Source organism: Bufo gargarizans, chromosome 2, assembly GCF_014858855.1.
Source record: "Bufo gargarizans isolate SCDJY-AF-19 chromosome 2, ASM1485885v1, whole genome shotgun sequence".
Taxonomy (NCBI): domain Eukaryota; kingdom Metazoa; phylum Chordata; class Amphibia; order Anura; family Bufonidae; genus Bufo; species Bufo gargarizans.
Window position 1 is genome coordinate 720,484,805 of NC_058081.1, and position 20,062 is coordinate 720,504,866.

The window sequence follows — 20,062 nt, forward strand, 5'->3', positions numbered from 1 at the left end:
TATAGCTCAGTTCTTATCTCACTGATAAGAGTGTGGCTTAAATAAATCTTTTAATTATCGTTAAAACAAGGAAGATGATAAATCTCACCATATGTTTGAAGGAGATAAAATACTGAAAAACAGGGGCCCTTAATGGTGTCATCCACTTTGCTATTAGATTATTCCTCCACACAACATCCTTCTGAATCCCCGATCCATTATAGAGACCAATGGTAGATTTGCTATGGGGCCCTTCTCTTCTGTGTTGACCACTGGTGGTACCTAACTGTAAACCTGCAATAAGTTCCACTCCATCTGTGTACATAATTCAGTAAATCATAGGACCTCATAGGCACTACATTAGCAAATATTTAATGGCCCTAGTAACGTATAATTATATACTCTGTATAACTTGTCATCTTCTCCAGACATCATCTTCTGCTGTCAAGATGTATAGTTTCATGGGTGGAGGCCTCTTCTGCGCCTGTGTAGGTAACATCCTCTTAGTCGTTTCCACCGCCACAGACTACTGGATGCAGTATCGACTGTCTGGGACATTTGCACACCAAGGCCTGTGGAGATACTGTGTGACCGGAAAATGCTACATGCAGACGGAGAGCATCGGTAGGTATCCATCACTCTAGGCCATGGGATCGTTTGGCTTCTGCACATCAGCACAAGCCCAGCATAAGTGACCCACCTTATCTCTGCTATGACAGAGAAGTTTTATATTGCACAGGTGTCCTATAATGTTGTATTGGTCCCTATACTATACAGGGCTCAGTGTTTTGCTGTAGAGCTGAACTCTTCCTCTCTTCCAGCGTACTGGAACGCCACAAGAGCGTTTATGATCCTCTCCACACTGTCCTGCTTTGCTGGGATCATTGCTGGGATCTTGTCCTTTGCACATTTCTCTACTTTTCAGAGATTTAACAGATCATTTGCTGCAGGCATCATGTTCTTCATCTCCAGTAAGTAAACGTGTCCTGTATACATGACACTGCAGTGTCCACTATAGAGAAAATCTAACTGATAATGCTAGGCTATAGTGTGCAGTATTATAGTAGTAATATGCCTATACATAGGAGCAGTATTATAGTAGTTATATTCTTATACATAGGAGCAGTATTATAGTAGTAATATGCCTATACATAGGAGCAGTATTATAGTAGTTATATTCTTATACATAGGAGCAGTATTATAGTAGTTATATTCTTGTACATAGGAGGCAGTATTATAGTAGTTATATTCTTGTACATAAGAGCAGTATTATTAGTTATATTCTTATACATAGGAGCAGTATTATAGTAGTTATATTCTTATACATAGGAGCAGTATTATAGTAGTTATATTCTTGTACATAGGAGCAGTATTATTAGTTATATTAGTTACATTTATTGTACATAGGAGCAGTATTATAGTAGTTATATTCTTGTACATAGGAGCAGTATTATAGTAGTTATATTCTTGTACATACGAGGCAGTATTATAGTAGTTATATTCTTGTATATAGGAGCAGTATTATAGTAGTTATATTCTTGTACATAGGGGCAGTATTATCGTAGTTATAATCTTGTACATACCGTAGGAGCAGTATTATAGTAGTTATATTCTTGTACATAGGAGCAGTATTATAGTAGTTATATTCTTGTACATAGGAGCAGTATTATAGTAGTTATATTCCTGTACATAGGAGGCAGTATTATAGTAGTTATATTCTTGTACATAGGAGCAGTATTATAGTAGTTATATTCTTGTACATACGAGGCAGTATTATAGTAGTTATATTCTTGTATATAGGAGCAGTATTATAGTAGTTATATTCTTGTACATAGGGGCAGTATTATCGTAGTTATAATCTTGTACATACCGTAGGAGCAGTATTATAGTAGTTATATTCTTGTACATAGGAGCAGTATTATAGTAGTTATATTCTTGTACATAGGAGCAGTATTATAGTAGTTATATTATTGTACATAGGAGGCAGTATTATAGTAGTTATATTCTTGTACATAGGAGCAGTATTATAGTAGTTATATTCTTGTACATACGAGGCAGTATTATAGTAGTTATATTCTTGTATATAGGAGCAGTATTATAGTAGTTATATTCTTGTATATAGGAGCAGTATTATAGTAGTTATATTCTTGTACATAGGAGGCAGTATTATAGTTGTTATATTCTTGTACATAGGAGGCAGTATTATAGTAGTTATATTCTTGTACATAGGAGGCAGTATTATAGTTGTTATATTCTTGTACATAGGAGGCAGTATTATAGTAGTTATATTCTTGTACACAGGAGGCAGTATTATAGTAGTTATATTCTTGTACATAGGAGCAGTATTATAGTAGTTATATTCTTGTACATAGGTGGCAGTATTATAGTAGTTATATTCTTGTACATAGGAGCAGTATTATAGTAGTTATATTCTTGTACATAGGAGCAGTATTATAGTAGTTATATTCCTGTACATAGGAGCAGTATCATAGTAGTTATATTCTTGTACATAGGAGCAGTATTATAGTAGTTATATTCTTGTACATAGGGGCAGTATTATCGTAGTTATAATCTTGTACATACCGTAGGAGCAGTATTATAGTAGTTATATTCTTGTACATAGGAGGCAGTATTATAGTAGTTATATTCTTGTACATAGGAGCAGTATTATAGTAGTTATATTCTTGTACATAGGTGGCAGTATTATAGTAGTTATATTCTCGTACATAGGAGCAGTATTATAGTAGTTATATTCTTGTACATGGGAGCAGTATTATAGCAGTTATATTATTGTACATAGGGGCAGTATTATAGTAGTTATATTCTTGTACATAGGAGCTGTATTATAGTAGTTATATTCTTGTACAAAGGAGCCAATTTTTATTACTAAAAACAAACAGAAATATGAAATATACATTTTCAACAAACGTTTGAAAAACAATGGTCATTAAGCAGAAATCATAAACCTCTACTGCACAGTAAACTCATAATTTCAATATATCATGATTCTATTTCTGTTAAACGGATAGAAAAATAATATCAAACATAATCCAATTGCATTAAAAGTATAATCAATCCATATACACATTCCTCCATAAAGTCACGTCGTTCTTACTTCCGTGACTTCCAGGGATTTGATCCACCTCAGCTCTGACATAATGAGGGTCAATGCTTTTGTGTGCTGGAATGGCTCGTTACTGATGGACACTCTGGTTCTGCTATTCCAGTAATAGTACTTGATGATGGTAATGATGAAATACATGGTCCCCCGGTCAATGTCACCTACATTATATGGTCCCCCATAGATGATATCTGGGTATTTTAGAGACTGCAGTCTTGGGATTTTTAGCCTACTGGATATTTCCTGCCATATTTTTCTCCCTCCTCAGCACTCTGATATAAAATGTGCCATGGTCTCCTCCTGCTGACAACCCAAGGGACACATGCGATCTGACATGATCAAAAAATTTAAATTCTCGTTAACAAAAAGCTTCCCATGCAAGGACAGCCAAGCAATGTCATTAAATTTAGGGGGAGCCTCACCGCATTAAGGAACCTCAGACTGTCCTGTAAGATGGTGGTCGGACAGTCTTTCAGTGTGGGCTGTAAACAGAAGAAGGTCTAACATACCCTAAAGCACAGCTCTTTCCTGGTCTTAGCCTGAATGGAAGACTTCTCTATACCCCACTTCTTCAAGCATCTGAGACCATAGTCCAGGTACTGGGGGAGGTAGTCACGAGTCAATCTCCCCCTATTGAGACTGCTGCCTTGTTCCCAAGATTCTGCAAAAGGCAATATCCAGTCCATGACACTGTTTACCCACAGGGAGATGTTCTCCGAGTCCAGGCAACCAAAATTAACTTTTAGGAACAAGGAGTCAAAGAACACCCTTGGATTTATCATATCCAGCCCACCCTCTCTCCTCTGTAGGTAAGTAATCCCTCTTTCAACTGGGTTCAACCTGTTCCCCCAAATAAGTTGTAAGAACAGGCTAAAGAGCCTAGCTGAGAAAGATTCTGGCAAAGGAAAGACAACAGAGACATATAAGAACACAGGGACCAGGTGAATCTTCAACATGTTAACCCTTTCTCTATAGGTCAGCCTCCAGTTCTTCCATCGCTCAGCCTTTGCATTTCTGGCTTCCAACCTTTCTTCCCAATTTATCCTGGCATTATCTTCCCTCCCGAATTTAACCCCAAGGATTTTAATACAGGTGGAGGCTTTCGCAAATTGTGTCAGATCAAAGTCTGGATCATAATTCAGTGTCCAGAAAGCTTGACTCTTCTCAAGATTGACCAGAGACCCTGAGGCCTCCGAGTAGCTTCTGATGGCTGCCGACAACATCTGCACCTAACGAGGCTCAGATATCTCCACAGTTACTTCATTTGCGTAGGTAACAACACTCAGAGGCAAGCAGTGGGGGTCCGGCACCCCTGAAAATCACACTCCTGCAGTGACCTCAGGAACGGGTCTCAGGCAAACACATACAGCAGTGGAATCAACGAGCAACCCTGTCTCACCCCCGCCTCAACCCTGAACATGTCACCCTGCCAACCATTGACCAGAGGAAAGCTCTCTGCCTCTCTATATAAGGTTTTTAGACAATCAATAAATTGTCCTGGAATACCGTACTTCATAGATACTCATGGTCTACTCTGTCAAAGGCTTTAGCCTGGTCAAGACCTACAACATATCCACCACACCTCAGAGCTTTACATCTCTCAAACATCTCCCTTATCGAGATGACTGCTCCAGAGATGTTCCGCCCTTTTACTGTGCCGAACTGACAGCCTGCCAACAGTGCCCGGGACTAATCTAGAGAACAGGATTTTTGCCAGAATCTTCCTGTCGACATTCAAGAGGGCAATCGGCCTCCACTTCTTGATGTCACTAGACTCCTTACCTTTAGAGAACAGTATTAACGAGGACACCCTTATGGACGGAGGCATCAGGTGATTTTCTAGACAGTTATTGTACACATCCATGAGAATTGGCGCCAAGTGGTTTTTAAATTTCTTATAAAATTCTCTTTATCCAAAACCTTCCTCTGAAACAAGTCAGCATAGTAAGATCTCACCACCCCCAGGATACCCTCCTGAGATTCCTGCAAAACACCCTATGAGTCAGTGAGACCTGTGACCACTTTTTTTTCCACACGCTCCCGGCAGTTCTCAAAGGAATTAGGTGACCCTAAGGTCCCATAATCCCATTCAAGAACCAGGGAGGTGTACCTGCTGTACTGATACTGACTTATTTCAGATTTCAGTTGGTTGATCTTTTGGTTTTCATTGCCACCCGCCAAATACAGTGACTCCCATTCTTTCCACAGCTTGAGATACTGGCCATACTTACTCTTCCCTTTCTTAAAGGGGTTGTCCGGGACCAAATGTTTTTTTAAAAAAAACACGTTTACTCACAATGTACATCTAAGTAAAGGCCTCCATACATTTTCAGCTATTTTTGCCACTTCTTTGTGGCTCCAACGGTCCCCCACTCATTGTTTAGATATCTGTTTATCTTTACCTGACTTCCGGCTGCACTGCCCTGTGGGTCCTGGGGCAGCGCAGCATCAGGTGGTTACAGCTGTCTCTCTGCTCCGCTGTAACTCCGCCCCCTCATCAAAATTCACCTCAATTCATTCTGAAGCTCACCGGACTGGAGGGGCGGGGCCGAGCTTGTTAAGGGGCGGGGCTTAGCGGGATGTCGGCCAGCCACTGTAACTCCGCCCCTCATCTATATTCACCTCGATTCATTTGCTGCCAGTGACGTCACCGGGCTCCCTGAGCAGCGGAAGTGGAAGCTTTGCTTGCCTGCAAGGGACCCGGTACGTCACTGAGGAGAAGAAAACAGTAACTTCCGGCCATGAATTTCAAAGATGAAAACGGGGCTGCAGAAATCTGTGACAAAGGTACTACCTGCTTGTATGTAATGTGTATGCCACACTTGTACTATTAGAGCAATGTCCCCAATCCCGGAAAACCCCTTTAAATGACAGTCTCCTAAAGAGGGATCTGATCTCCTCCTTGACGTCCTCCCACCAGTCAGCCATATTGTCATAAAAGTCTACCCTCTGTAGTTGATGCTGAAAAAGAGAGAGGACACAATCCTGGACAGAAGGATCCTCCAGAAGACTGGAGTTAAGTCTCCACAACCCCCTACCAATATCAGGTCTCTTCATGGATACCAAGCAGAAAAACAAGGCCAGATGATCTGAATAAGAGACTACTCGCTCCTTCATCCCACTGACAGTCTCTGCTGAAATTAACAAGAGTCAAATATATCCTACTTCTTCTGTCGGCACAAGAGTAGGTGAAGTTTGGCTTCCTACCTCCCTGGGTGAACACATCAGTGAGGCCTGCCTGAGAGATCATGTTATTTAAGACCTTAGAGTCCCTGGTCACTGCTCGGCCAGAGGATCTGTCACCTGATGTTCTAGCGACATTAAAATCTCCAGCCATTACTTCAGGTAAAGAGATATTGCTTCACCTCAATAAACAACTGGATCCTTTCCGCCACTGACTGTGGTCCATAAATATTAATGAGCCGGAGCCTCCTACCATTAACAGTGACTTCTAGAACCAGACGTCTTCCCATAGCTACCTCTGTCAACGGATGTACTGTCACATTATTGGTGGTGAAAATGAGGCATAAGGCTCCACAGCCAGTGACCAGAAAAAAGGACCAGACCTCCATTCTTTTTATGCCTCACCTAAAAGCCCATCCGCACCCAGATACCTGAGATGGTCGTACACCGCGTGTGTCATACTCCTTACTTTTATGCTGTTCACATTACTTGAAGCTATTTTTAAAGAAAACGTGGCCATCAGAGCACAAAAAAGTAAAAGCAGTAATGTCCCCATCATCATAGCTCAGAGTCTGAGCTGTTCTGTCTGCCACTTGTTTCCATGTCTGACTCTACCTGATCTTCTATGGCAAAGGGTCTCCTTTTTGTTGGGGGGTCTCCTGTGTCGCCTTCACCTTCATTGTCTATCTTTTGTAGCGCTCGCTCATAATCACCATCTGACTGTCAGAAATTCATACCTATTAGATATCACCATTACATCTGCACCTGTACTTTTTCTTGGCCCTAGGGCCCATGTTGTAATCTGCCTCAGGCTTATGGGAGGACATGTCTTTTTTCCTCCGTTTGCCCTGCTTACTCTTGCTCTCCTCAGGTACAAATGGTGATACAGACGACGCTTCATCTGTTGTTGGACCTGAGGGACAGTCTCCATATCACCCTGCCCACTCTCTGAGCCCTGATGTTCTGGCTCTACACTATCCGACCTCTGCTGGACTTCTTGTCTGATCAGTATTGTCCCTGACATCAAGGCCTCCTCCTCTACAGCCTCTGCCTCTTCCACCAGTTCCTCACCAGGAAGCTCTTTACAGATGTTATGCCATGCTTCTGGGCAATCTCTGTAAGGGAGGCCAATATTTCCACACAAATTGCATCTGATGGTCTGACAGCTTGCTCTTGCATGGCCGACCTCACCACACAGATTGCACTTCACCACAGTGAAGGCACTGGCCAGATAACCGGCCTTGCCACATCTGAAGCACTTCCTGGGCTGACTAGGGTAGAAGCAGACGTCTTTCTGTCTCCCAATGTAGAAGGATTTGGGTAGATGGCATGCAATATTATTGTGATGGCGCAGTTTGACCAGGACCTTCCACCCTCCCGTCCAGATACCATTATCTTCCCTGTTCTTAGTTAGGTCAGACATAAGGTTGCAGTGTCTCCGGAGCCACACCACAATATCCTGGGGAGTGACAGTGTCTGGTTTGGAGATTGGAATAAAAATGAATTTACTCCAACCTTCTGTGTCCCTAAGCCTGGGGAAACTAGTCCAGTACCTATCCAGATTAGACATGAGCTTAAAACTGACATCATAACCCTGTCTATCTGGTAGGTTTATCACTGCCAAGATGTCTGCTGGCATTAAACCCATCTGGCGACACAGAAGTTCTCAGACCACAAACCTCCTATCGGGGAGGTCTTCTTTGGCGCCTCAGTTCTTTGAACCTCACCACGTTTCTTCTTTTAAAGGCCTGGCCTGTATATAGGGTGGCCACTGGCTTCATCCCAAAAAGCCGGACCTCCCCAGCCAGGCACCCAAATGGATAAGCCACGCCCGACTCTGTGAAGCCACGCCCCCATTGCTGGCCGGCCGGGGAAAAACGGGGGGAGAAGAGGGAAGAACTCTCTTAATGGAAGGTGAGCTGGGGGCAGCCGGGGCGCCTCTCTCCCCCTCAGTCAGCCATGTCTGCGGCTCTAGTGACTGACTGGGGGTGAGAGAAGCCTCATTAAGTTGCTGCAGCCCACGGTCAGACAGCGCAGTGCTGCTGTCTGAGCGTGAGCTACTGCAAGGGTGGACATCCCTGTGTCCGTCCAGGCCCTGCGCCGGACAGAGGAGAGGGAGCCTGAAAACCGGACTGTCCGGCCTAAAACCGGACGTCTGGCCACCCTACCTATATAGAGGAGAAGAATGGAGCGCCACGGCTCCAAGCATTTCTAGGGGGGTCCTGGCGAGTCTCACAGGCCTGATCTACAGGGGGGGAGTCTGTTCTAGAGAGGTCTGTACTACCTTGTGTGGTTGTAGGTTAAGGGGGGAAATCCTGCACATTACTCTGCACAGCTTCTCCCACCCCGTCCAGCTCTATGTCACCATCAGCTAATTCCCACACAGATTGCATGTCCCGTCCTGACGCAGCAGGTCCATGTCCGCCATCAGTCCCAGTCTGTTCCCCAGCAATAGAGCTCTGCTCTGTCACCACATCACCCTGACACCTTGATGAATGTCCACTGTTCTGCTGCTGTGCAGTGCCTGCTGGGACTTGTGGTGCCTCTGCTAGTTCCTGGGCTTCATACTCCTGCTCAGGGACAGCTGTAGAACTCTGTGGTGGCTGCTGCACACTGCCTGCTGGGAGTTGTGGTGCAGGTCTCTGTGGCTGCTGTTTTACAGTGGCTGCTTGGGCTTGTGGTGCAGGTCTATGTGGCAGCTGTTGCATGGTGCCTGCTAGGACTTGTGAAATATGGCTCTTTTTCAAGGTGCCTGCTGGGACTTGTGGTGCAGGGCTCTGTTGTTGTACTTGCGTCCCTCTGCGTGTATCTCCCTCTTTGAATGAGAAGCTTGCAGCCTGCAGCACAGGCCGTGTCATCTGCTGGGGCTCATCTGGGGTAATATCTGACCGTGATTCAGCGTCAGAGGATCTCGAATCAAGTTCTGGCTATATGTGTTCTGGCTATATGTGGCAAACCGCTCCTGGCTCCTATAAGCCTCTGTCAGGGGCCCCATCTTCTCCAGGACACAGTCCATCTCCCTCACCACCCCAGCCAGCTCTACGCTCAGTGAGTGCAGTCTGCCATCATACAAGGTGTTACTCTCAGGGTTTGCAGTCTTTAGTTTATACAGACAGTCTTTCTGCATCTGCAGCATTTCCTTATGGTGGTTCAGCTCCCCCGATCTCCTTACCAGCCCTGAGATCTCCTCGCGCTGCCTCCTTTACCGGTGGTCTTGCTTTCGGACCATTCCAGGCTTGATGGTCTCACAACTGGCTCCAGAATCTGCACCTGTGATAATCCTGGAGGCTCCTGCAGACTTTGCTGCAGGTTTCCCCTGGGCCATCTCCACAGGCTTCTCAGCATGCTTGATGATCCCAACACCAGCCTGAGATCTTGTGCAACCTGAGCACGCCATGTTGGACACCAGATCATGCTGCTGCAGGTTCTCCTGCAATGTCAGTCTCTCCAGGGAGGTTCTCCACTGTCTGTAGGTGGAGGGGTGAGCTCTGTCCTCCATGCTGGGCACCTTGCTGGATGTTCTTTGTATTTTTTAAGTTTCCACCATAACATTCCCTTTCAGACGCGCTTGGCTTTCCAGGATTCTGTACAACATGCATTGCAGACTCTCACCTCACTTTCCTTAGTACATGTTGCTGTTTCTTCTTTCTTTTCTTTAATCCAGGGATGGACAGACTATAGCTATTAGGGCATGCTGGGAGTTGCAGTTTTGCAACAGCTGGAGGGCCGCAGGTTGAGCATGCCTGCTTTAGTCAATTCCATTTCGTCCTCTTCTTTCCTTGTGCTTACAACACTTCCATCTTGAGCATTTCTTTGCTCAAAGTTCACTTTGGGATTTGCATCCACCATTGAAAGAGCCTGGGAATTTTCTCCCAGTGAAGGCCTGGAAGCCTGGGCCTTGTATGAGGAAGTTCCCCACCCCGGGTAGCCCCTCTCTGGGCTTTCTCCAGACACCAGGAGAGCTACAACACACAGCCTCTCAGCTAGGAGGCAGTATTATAGTAGTTATGTTCTTGTACAGAGGAAGCAGTATTATAGTAGTTATATTCTTGTACATAGGAGCAGTATTATAGTAGTTATATTCTTGTACATAGGAGCAGTATTATAGTAGTTATGTTCTTGTACAGAGGAAGCAGTATTATAGTAGTTATATTCCTGTACATAGGAGGCAGTATTATAGTAGTTATATTCTTGTACATAGGAGCAGTATTATAGTAGTTATGTTCTTGTACAGAGGAAGCAGTATTATAGTAGTTATATTCCTGTACATAGGAGCAGTATTATAGTAGTTATATTCTTGTACATAGGAGGCAGTATTATAGTAGTTATATTCTTGTACAGAGGAGCAGTATTATAGTAGTTATATTCTTGTACATAGGAGCAGTATTATAGTAGTTATATTCTTGTACATAGGATGCAGTATTATAGTAGTTATATTCTTGTACATAGGAGGCAGTATTATAGTAGTTATATTCTTGTACATAGGAGAAGTATTATAGTAGGTATATATTCTTGTACATAGGAGCAGTATTATAGTAGTTATATTCTTGTACATAGGAGCAGTATTATAGTAGTTATATTCTTGTACATAGGAGCAGTATTATAGTAGTTATATTCTTGTACATAGGAGCAGTATTATAGTAGTTATATTCTTGTACATAGGAGCAGTATTATAGTAGTTATATTCTTGTACATAGGAGGCAGTATTATAGTAGTTATATTCTTGTACATAGGAGCAGTATTATAGTAGTTATATTCTTGTACATAGGAAGCAGTATTATAGTAGTTATATTCTTGTACATAGGAGGCAGTATTATAGTAGTTTATATTCTTGTACATAGGAGCAGTATTATAGTAGTTATATTCTTGTACATAGGAGCAGTATTATAGTAGTTATATTCTTGTACATAGGAGGCAGTATTATAGTAGTTATATTCTTGGACATAGGAGCAGTATTATAGTAGTTATATTCTTGTACATAGGAGGCAGTATTATAGTAGTTATATTCTTGTACATAGGAGGCAGTATTATAGTATTATATTCTTGTACATAGGAGGCAGAATTATAGTAGGTATATCTTGTACATAGGAGCAGTATTGGAGAGTAGTTATATTCTTGTACATAGGAGCAGTATTATAGTAGTTATATTCTTGTACATAGGAGGCAGTATTATAGTAGTTATATTCTTGTACATAGGAGCAGTATATAGTAGTTAGATTCTTGTACATAGGAGCGTAGTATAGTAGTTAGATTCTTGTACAAGGAGGCAGTATTATGTATTATATTCTTGTACATAGCGAAGCAGTATTATAGTATTTATATTCTTGTACATAGGAGGCAGTATTATAGTAGTTATATTCTTGTACATAGAGGCAGTATTATAGTAGTTATATTCTTGTACATAGAGGCAGTATTATAGTAGTTTATATTCTTGTACATAGGAGCGTATTATATAGTTATATTCTTGTACATAGGGACAGTATTATAGTAGTTATATTCTTGTACATAGGAGCAGTATTATAGTATTTATATTCTTGTACATAGGGAGGCAGGATTATAGTAGTTATATGCTTGTACATAGGAGCAGTATTATAGTAGTTATATTCTTGTACATAGGAGCAGTATTATAGTAGTTATATTCTTGTACATAGGAGGCAGTATTATAGTATTTATTTCCTTGTACATAGGAGCAGTATTATAGTAGTTATATTCTTGTACATAGGAGCAGTATTATAGTAGTTATATTCTTGTACATAGGAGGCAGTATTATAGTAGTTATATTCTTGTACATAGGAGGCAGTATTATAGTAGTTATATTCTTGTAAATAGGAGCAGTATTATAGTAGTTATATTCTTGTACATAGGAAGCAGCATTATAGTAGTTATATTCTTGTACATAGGAGCAGTATTATAGTAGTTATATTCTTGTACATAGGAGGCAGTATTATAGTAGTTATATTCTTGTACATAGGAGCAGTATTATAGTAGTTATATTCTTGTACATAGGAGGCAGTATTATAGTAGTTATATTCTTGTACATAGGAGGCAGTATTATAGTAGTTATATTCTTGTACATAGGAGGCAGTATTATAGTAGTTATATTCTTGTACATAGGAGCAGTATTATAGTAGTTATATTCTTGTACAGAGGAGCAGTATTATAGTAGTTATATTCTTGTAATAGGAGCAGTATTATAGTAGTTATATTCTTGTACATAGGAGCAGTAATTATAGTAGTTATATTCTTGTACATAGGAGCAGTATTATAGTAGTTATTGTCTTGTACATAGGAGGCAGTATTATAGTAGTTATATTCTTGTACATAGGAGCAGTATTATAGTAGTTATATTCTTGTACATAGGAGCAGTATTATAGTAGTTATATTCTTGTACATAGGAGCAGTATTAGTAGTTATATTCTTGTACATAGGCAGTATTATAGTAGTTATATTCTTGTACATAGGAGCAGTATTAGTAGTTATATTCTTGTACATAGGAGCAGTATTATAGTAGTTATATTCTTGTACATAGGAGCAGTATTATAGTAGTTATATTCTTGTACATAGGAGGCAGTATTATAGTAGTTATATTCTTGTACATAGGAGCAGTATTATAGTAGTTATATTCTTGTACATAGGAGGCAGTATTATAGTAGTTATATTCTTGTACATAGGAGCAGTATTATAGTAGTTATATTCTTGTACATAGGAGCAGTATTATAGTTTATATTCTTGTACATAGGAGCAGTATTATAGTAGTTATATTCTTGTACATAGGAGCAGTATTATAGTAGTTATATTCTTGTACATAGGGAGCAGTATTATAGTAGTTATATTCTTGTACATAGGAGCAGTATTATAGTAGTTATATTCTTGTACATAGGAGCAGTATTATAGAGTTATATTCTTGTACATAGGAGCAGTATTATAGTAGTTATATTCTTGTACATAGGAGCAGTATTATAGTAGTTATATTCTTGTACATAGGAGCAGTATTATAGTAGTTATATTCTTGTACATAGGAGCAGTATTATAGTAGTTATATTCTTGTACATAGGAGCAGTATTATAGTAGTTATATTCTTGTACATAGGAGCAGTATATAGTAGTTATATTCTTGTACATAGGAGCAGTATTAGTAGTTATATTCTTGTACATAGGAGCAGTATTATAGTAGTTATATTCTTGTACATAGGAGCAGTATTATAGTAGTTTATTCTTGTACATAGGAGCAGTATTATAGTAGTTATATTCTTGTACATAGGAGCAGTATTATAGTAGTTATTCATATTAGTATATTCTTGTACATAGGAGCAGTATTATAGTAGTTATATTCTTGTACATAGGAGCAGTATTATAGTTTATTTCTTGTACATAGGAGCAGTATTATAGTAGTTATATTCTTGTACATAGGCAGTATTATAGTAGTTATATTCTTGTACATAGGAGCAGTATTATAGTAGTTATATTCTTGTACATAGGAGCAGTATTATAGTAGTTATATTCTTGTACATAGGAGCAGTATTATAGTTATATTCTTGTACATAGGAGCAGTATTATAGTAGTTATATTCTTGTACATAGGAGCAGTATTATAGTAGTTATATTCTTGTACATAGGAGCAGTATTATAGTAGTTATATTCTTGTACATAGGAGCAGTATTAGTAGTTATATTCTTGTACATAGGAGCAGTATTATAGTAGTTATATTCTTGTACATAGGCAGTATTAGTAGTTATATTCTTGTACATAGGAGCAGTATTATAGTAGTTATATTCTTGTACATAGGAGGCAGTATTATAGTAGTTATATTCTTGTACATAGGAGCAGTATTATAGTAGTTATATTCTTGTACATAGGAGCAGTATTATAGTAGTTATATTCTTGTACATAGGAGCAGTATTATAGTAGTTATATTCTTGTACATAGGAGCAGTATTATAGTAGTTATATTCTTGTACATAGGAGCAGTATTATAGTAGTTATATTCTTGTACATAGGAGCAGCATTATAGTAGTTATATTCTTGTACATAGGAGCAGTAGTATAGTAGTTATATTCTTGTACATAGGAGCAGTATTATAGTAGTTATATTCTTGTACATAGGAGCAGTATTAGTAGTTATATTCTTGTACATAGGAGTATTATAGTAGTTATATTCTTGTACATAGGAGCAGTATTATAGTAGTTATATTCTTGTACATAGGAGCAGTATTATAGTAGTTATATTCTTGTACATAGGAGCAGTATTATAGTAGTTATATTCTTGTACATAGGAGCAGTATTATAGTAGTTATATTCTTGTACATAGGAGCAGTATTATAGTAGTTAATTCTTGTACAGAGGAGCAGTATTATAGTAGTTATATTCTTGTACATAGGAGCAGTATTATAGTAGTTATATTCTTGTACATAGGAGCAGTATTATAGTAGTTATATTCTTGTACATAGGAGGCAGTATTATAGTAGTTATATTCTTGTACATAGGAGCAGTATTATAGTAGTTATATTCTTGTTACAATTTATGGAGCATTATTATAGTAGTTATATTCTTGTACATAGGAGCAGTATTAATAGTAGTTATAATTCTTGACATAGGAAGCAGTATTATAGTAGTTTATATTCTTGTACATAGGAGCAGTATATAGTAGTTATATCTTGTACATAGGAGCAGTATTATAGTAGTTATATTCTGTACATAGAGCAGTATTATAGTAGTTATATTCTTGTACATAGGAGCAGTATTATAGTAGTTATATTCTTGTACATAGGAGAGTATTATAGTAGTTATATTCTTGTACATAGGAGCAGTATTATAGTAGTTATATTCTGGTACATAGGAGGCAGGTATTATAGATAGTATATTCGTGTACATAGGAGCAGTATTATAGTAGTATATTCTTGTACATAGGATGCAGTATTATAGTAGTTATATTCTTGTACATAGGCAGTTATATAGTTATATTCTTGTACATAGGCAGTATTATAGTAGTTATATTCTTGTACATAGGAGCAGTATTATAGTAGTTATATTCTTGTACATAGGAGCAGTATTATAGTAGTTATCTTGTACATAGGAGCAGTATTATAGTAGTTATATTCTTGTACATAGGAGCAGTATTATAGTAGTTATATTCTTGTACATAGGAGCAGTATTAGTAGTTATATTCTTGTACATAGGAGCAGTATTATAGTAGTTATATTCTTGTACATAGGAGCAGTATTATAGTAGTTATATTCTTGTACATAGGAGCAGTATTATAGTAGTTATATTCTTGTACATAGGAGCAGTATTATAGTAGTTATATTCTTGTACATAGGCAGTATTATAGTAGTTATATTCTTGTACATAAGAGCAGTATTATAGTAGTTATATTCTTGTACATAGGAGGCAGTATTATAGTAGTTATATTCTTGTACATAGGAGCAGTATTATAGTAGTTATATTCTTGTACATAGGAGCAGTATTATAGTAGTTATATTCTTGTACATAGGAGCAGTATTATAGTAGTTATATTCCTGTACATAGGAGCAGTATTATAGTAGTTATATTCTTGTACATAGGAGCAGTATTATAGTAGTTATATTCTTGTACATAGGAGCAGTATTATAGTAGTTATTTCTTGTACATAGGAGCAGTATTATAGTAGTTATATTCTTGTACATAGGAGCAGTATTATAGTAGTTATATTCTTGTACATAGGAGCAGTATTATAGTAGTTATATTCTTGTACATAGGAGCAGTATTATAGTAGTTTATTCTTGTACATAGGAGCAGTATTATAGTAGTTATATTCTTGTACATAGGAGCAGTATTATAGTAGTTATATTCTTGTACATAGGAGCAGTATTATAGTAGTTATATTCTTGTACATAGGAGCAGTATTATAGTAGTTATATTCTTGTACATAGGAGCAGTATTATAGTAGTTATAGTCTTGTACATAGGAGCAGTATTATAGTAGTTATATTCTTGTACATAGGAGATAGTATTATAGTAGTATATTCTTGGTACATAGGAGCAGTATCTATAGTAGTTATATTCTTGTACATAGGAGCAGTATTATAGTAGTTATATTCTTGTACATAGGAGCAGTATTATAGTAGTATATTCTTGTACATAGGAGCAGTTATTATAGTAGTTATATTCTTGTACATAGGAGGCAGTATTATAGTAGTTATCATTCTTGTACATAGGAGCAGTATTATAGTAGTTATATTCTTGTAACATAGGAGCAGTATTATAGTAGTTATATCTTGTACACTAGGAGCAGTATTATAGTAGTTATATTCTTGTCAGTAGGAGGCAGTATTAATAGTAGTTATATTCTTGTACATAGGAGCAGTATTATAGTAGTTATATTCTTGTACATAGGAGCAGCATTATAGTAGTTATCTTGTACATAGGAGCAGTATTAGAGTATTATTATTCTTGTAATAGGAGGCAGTATTATAGTAGTTATATTCTTGTACATAGGAGCAGTATTATAGTAGTTATATCTGTACAATAGGAGCAGTATTATAGTAGTTAGCTTCTTGTACATAGGAGCAGTATTATAGTAGTTATATTCTTGTACCTAGGAGCAGTATTATAGCTAGTTATATTCTTGTACATAGGAGCAGTATTATAGTAGTTATATTCTTGTACATAGGAGCAGTATTATAGTAGTATATTCTTGTACATAGGAGCAGTATTATAGTAGTTATATTCTTGTACATAGGAGCAGTATTATAGTAGTTATATTCTTGTACATAGGAGCAGTATTATAGTAGTTATATTCTTGTACATAGGAGCAGTATTATAGTAGTTATATTCTTGTACATAGGAGCAGTATTATAGTAGTTATATTCTTGTACATAGGAGCAGTATTATAGTAGTTATATTCTTGTATAGGAGCAGTATTATAGTTTATATTCTTGTACATAGGAGCAGTATTATAGTAGTTATATTCTTGTACATAGGAGCAGTATTATAGTAGTTATATTCTTGTACATAGGAGCAGTATTATAGTAGTTATATTCTTGTACATAGGAGCAGTATTATAGTAGTTATATTCTTGTACATAGGAGCAGTATTATAGTAGTTATATTCGTACATAGGAGCAGTATTATAGTAGTTATATTCTTGTACATAGGAGCAGTATTATAGTAGTTATATTCTTGTACATAGGAGCAGTATTATAGTAGTTATATTCTTGTACATAGGAGCAGTATTATAGTAGTTATATTCTTGTACATAGGAGCAGTATTATAGTAGTTATATTCTTGTACATAGGAGCAGTATTATAGTAGTTATATTCTTGTACATAGGAGCAGTATTATAGTAGTTATATTCTTGTACATAGGAGCAGTATTATAGTAGTTATTCTTGTACATAGGAGCAGTATTATAGTAGTTATATTCTTGTACATAGGAGCAGTATTATAGTAGTTATATTCTTGTACATAGGAGCAGTATTATAGTAGTTATATTCTTGTACATAGGAGCAGTATTATAGTAGTTATATTCTTGTACATAGGAGCAGTATTATAGTAGTTATATTCTTGTACATAGGAGCAGTATTATAGTAGTTATATTCTTGTACATAGGAGCAGTATTATAGTAGTTATATTCTTGTACATAGGATGCCAGTATTATAGTAGTTTATTCTTGTACATAGGAGGCAGTATTATAGTAGTTATATTCTGTACATAGGAGGCCAGTATTATAGTAGTTATATTCTTGTACATAGGAGCAGTATTATAGTAGTTATATCTTGTACATAGGAGCAGTATTATAGTAGTTATATTCTTGTACATAGGAGCAGTATTATAGTAGTATATTTCTTGTACATAGGAGCCGTATTATAGTAGGTATATCTTGTACATAGGAGCAGTATTATAGCTAGTTATATTCTTGTACAATAGGAGCAGATTATAGTAGTTATATTCTTGTACATAGGAGCAGTCTTAGTAGTTATATTCTTGTACATAGGAGCAGTATTATAGTAGTATATTCTTGTACATAGGAGCAGTATTATAGTAGTTATATTCTTGTAATAGGAGCAGTATTATAGTAGTTATATTCTGTACATAGGAAGCGTATAGCTAGTTTTAGATTATAGTAGTTATATTAGTGTACATAGGAGCAGCTATTATAGTAGTTATATTCTTGTACATAGGAGCAGTATTATAGTAGTTATATTCTTGTACATAGGAGCAGTATTATAGTAGTTAGATTCTGTACATAGGATGGCAGTATTATAGTAGTTATATTCCTTGTACATAGGAGCAGTATTATAGTAGTTATATTCTTGTACATAGGAGGCAGTCATTATAGTAGTTATATTCTTGTACATAGGAGAAGTATTATAGTAGTTATATTCTTGTACATAGGAGCAGTATTCTAGTAGTTATATTCTGTACATAGGGCAGTATTATAGTAGTTATATTATTGTACATAGGATCAGTATTATAGTAGTTATATTCGTGTACAAGGAGCAGCATTATAGTAGTTATATTCTTGTACACAGGATGCATGATTATAGTAGTTATATTATTGTACATAGGAGCAGTATTATAGTAGTTATATTCTTGTACATAGGAGCAGTATTATAGTAGTTATAGTCTGTACATAGGAGGCAGTATTATAGTAGTTATATTCTTGTATATAGGAGCAGTATATAGTAGTTATATTCTTGTACATAGGAAGCAGTATGATAGTAGTTATATCTTGTACATAGGAAGCAGCATTATAGTAGTTATATCTTGTACATAGGAGCAGTATTATAGTAGTTATATTCTTGTACATAGGAGGCAGTATTATAGTAGTTATATTATTGTACATAGGAGCAGTATTATAGTTATATTCTTGTACAGGAGCAGTATTATAGTAGTTATATTCTTGTACATAGGAGCAGTATTATAGTAGTTATATTCTTGTACATAGGAGCAGTATTATAGTAGTTATATTCTTGTACATAGGAGCAGTATTATAGTAGTTATATTCTTGTACATAGGAGCAGTATTATAGTAGTTATATTCTTGTACATAGGAGCAGTATTATAGTAGTTATATTCTTGTACATAGGAGCAGTATTATAGTAGTTATATTCTTGTACATAGGAGCAGTATTATAGTAGTTATATTCTTGTACATAGGAGCAGTATTATAGTAGTTATTCTTGTACATAGGAGCAGTATTATAGTAGTTATATTCTTGTACATAGGAGCAGTATTATAGTAGTTATATTCTTGTACATAGGAGGCAGTATTATAGTAGTTATATTCTTGTACATAGGAGCAGCATTTAATTCATTATATTTTAGTTTTTTAACTGATGCCTCCATTTTCATGTTTACAGCTCTTTTTGTATTACTGGCTATGGCAATTTACACTGGAGTAACAGTTAACTTTTTGGGAAAGCGGTTTGGCGACTGGCGTTTCTCCTGGTCCTACATCTTGGGCTGGGTTGCTTTGCTTATGACATTCTTTGCAGGTAAGATTCGAGAACAGGTCGCAGTACAAATCTGTGGAAATAAAGTTGTCAAAAAAGACCCGTATAGATCCATTTGCCTTTCACTGCTCATTGATTGAACCATATCTTTTTTTTTTTCAGGAATATTTTACATGTGCGCCTATCGAATGCATGAATGTCGGCGAGTCACCGGACCTCGCTAAAATGGCGGGAGTAGTAATAAAGACAATTCTATGGCATGATGTTCAGCAACGTTCTCTCCGCATCTTCCAGGACAAGGTGGTGACAAGATTCTGCGCACACTGGACACCTTATCACCACATACATATATACAC

The 20,062-nt window shown here is 37.4% G+C and overlaps 1 protein-coding gene across 1 annotated transcript; it reads left to right on the top strand.

The window, feature by feature from the left end:
* The first annotated feature begins 428 nt into the window (after nucleotides 1-428).
* On the top strand, nucleotides 429-19,930 carry LIM2 (lens intrinsic membrane protein 2). The gene is made up of 4 exons (XM_044278697.1): nucleotides 429-603; nucleotides 801-950; nucleotides 19,614-19,748; nucleotides 19,869-19,930. Exons 1-4 carry the CDS (start codon nucleotides 429-431, stop codon nucleotides 19,928-19,930), a joined length of 522 nt encoding a protein of 173 aa, XP_044134632.1.
* The last annotated feature ends 132 nt before the right edge of the window (nucleotides 19,931-20,062 follow it).

Coding starts and splice junctions, on each gene's coding strand:
- LIM2 (XM_044278697.1), top strand. CDS start 429: ATGTATAGTTTCATGGGTGGAGGCCTCTTCTGCGCCTGTGTAGGTAAC. Junction 951..19,613: donor CATCATGTTCTTCATCTCCA/GTAAGTAAACGT, acceptor TCATGTTTACAG/CTCTTTTTGTATTACTGGCT. Junction 19,749..19,868: donor GCTTATGACATTCTTTGCAG/GTAAGATTCGAG, acceptor TTTTTTTTTCAG/GAATATTTTACATGTGCGCC.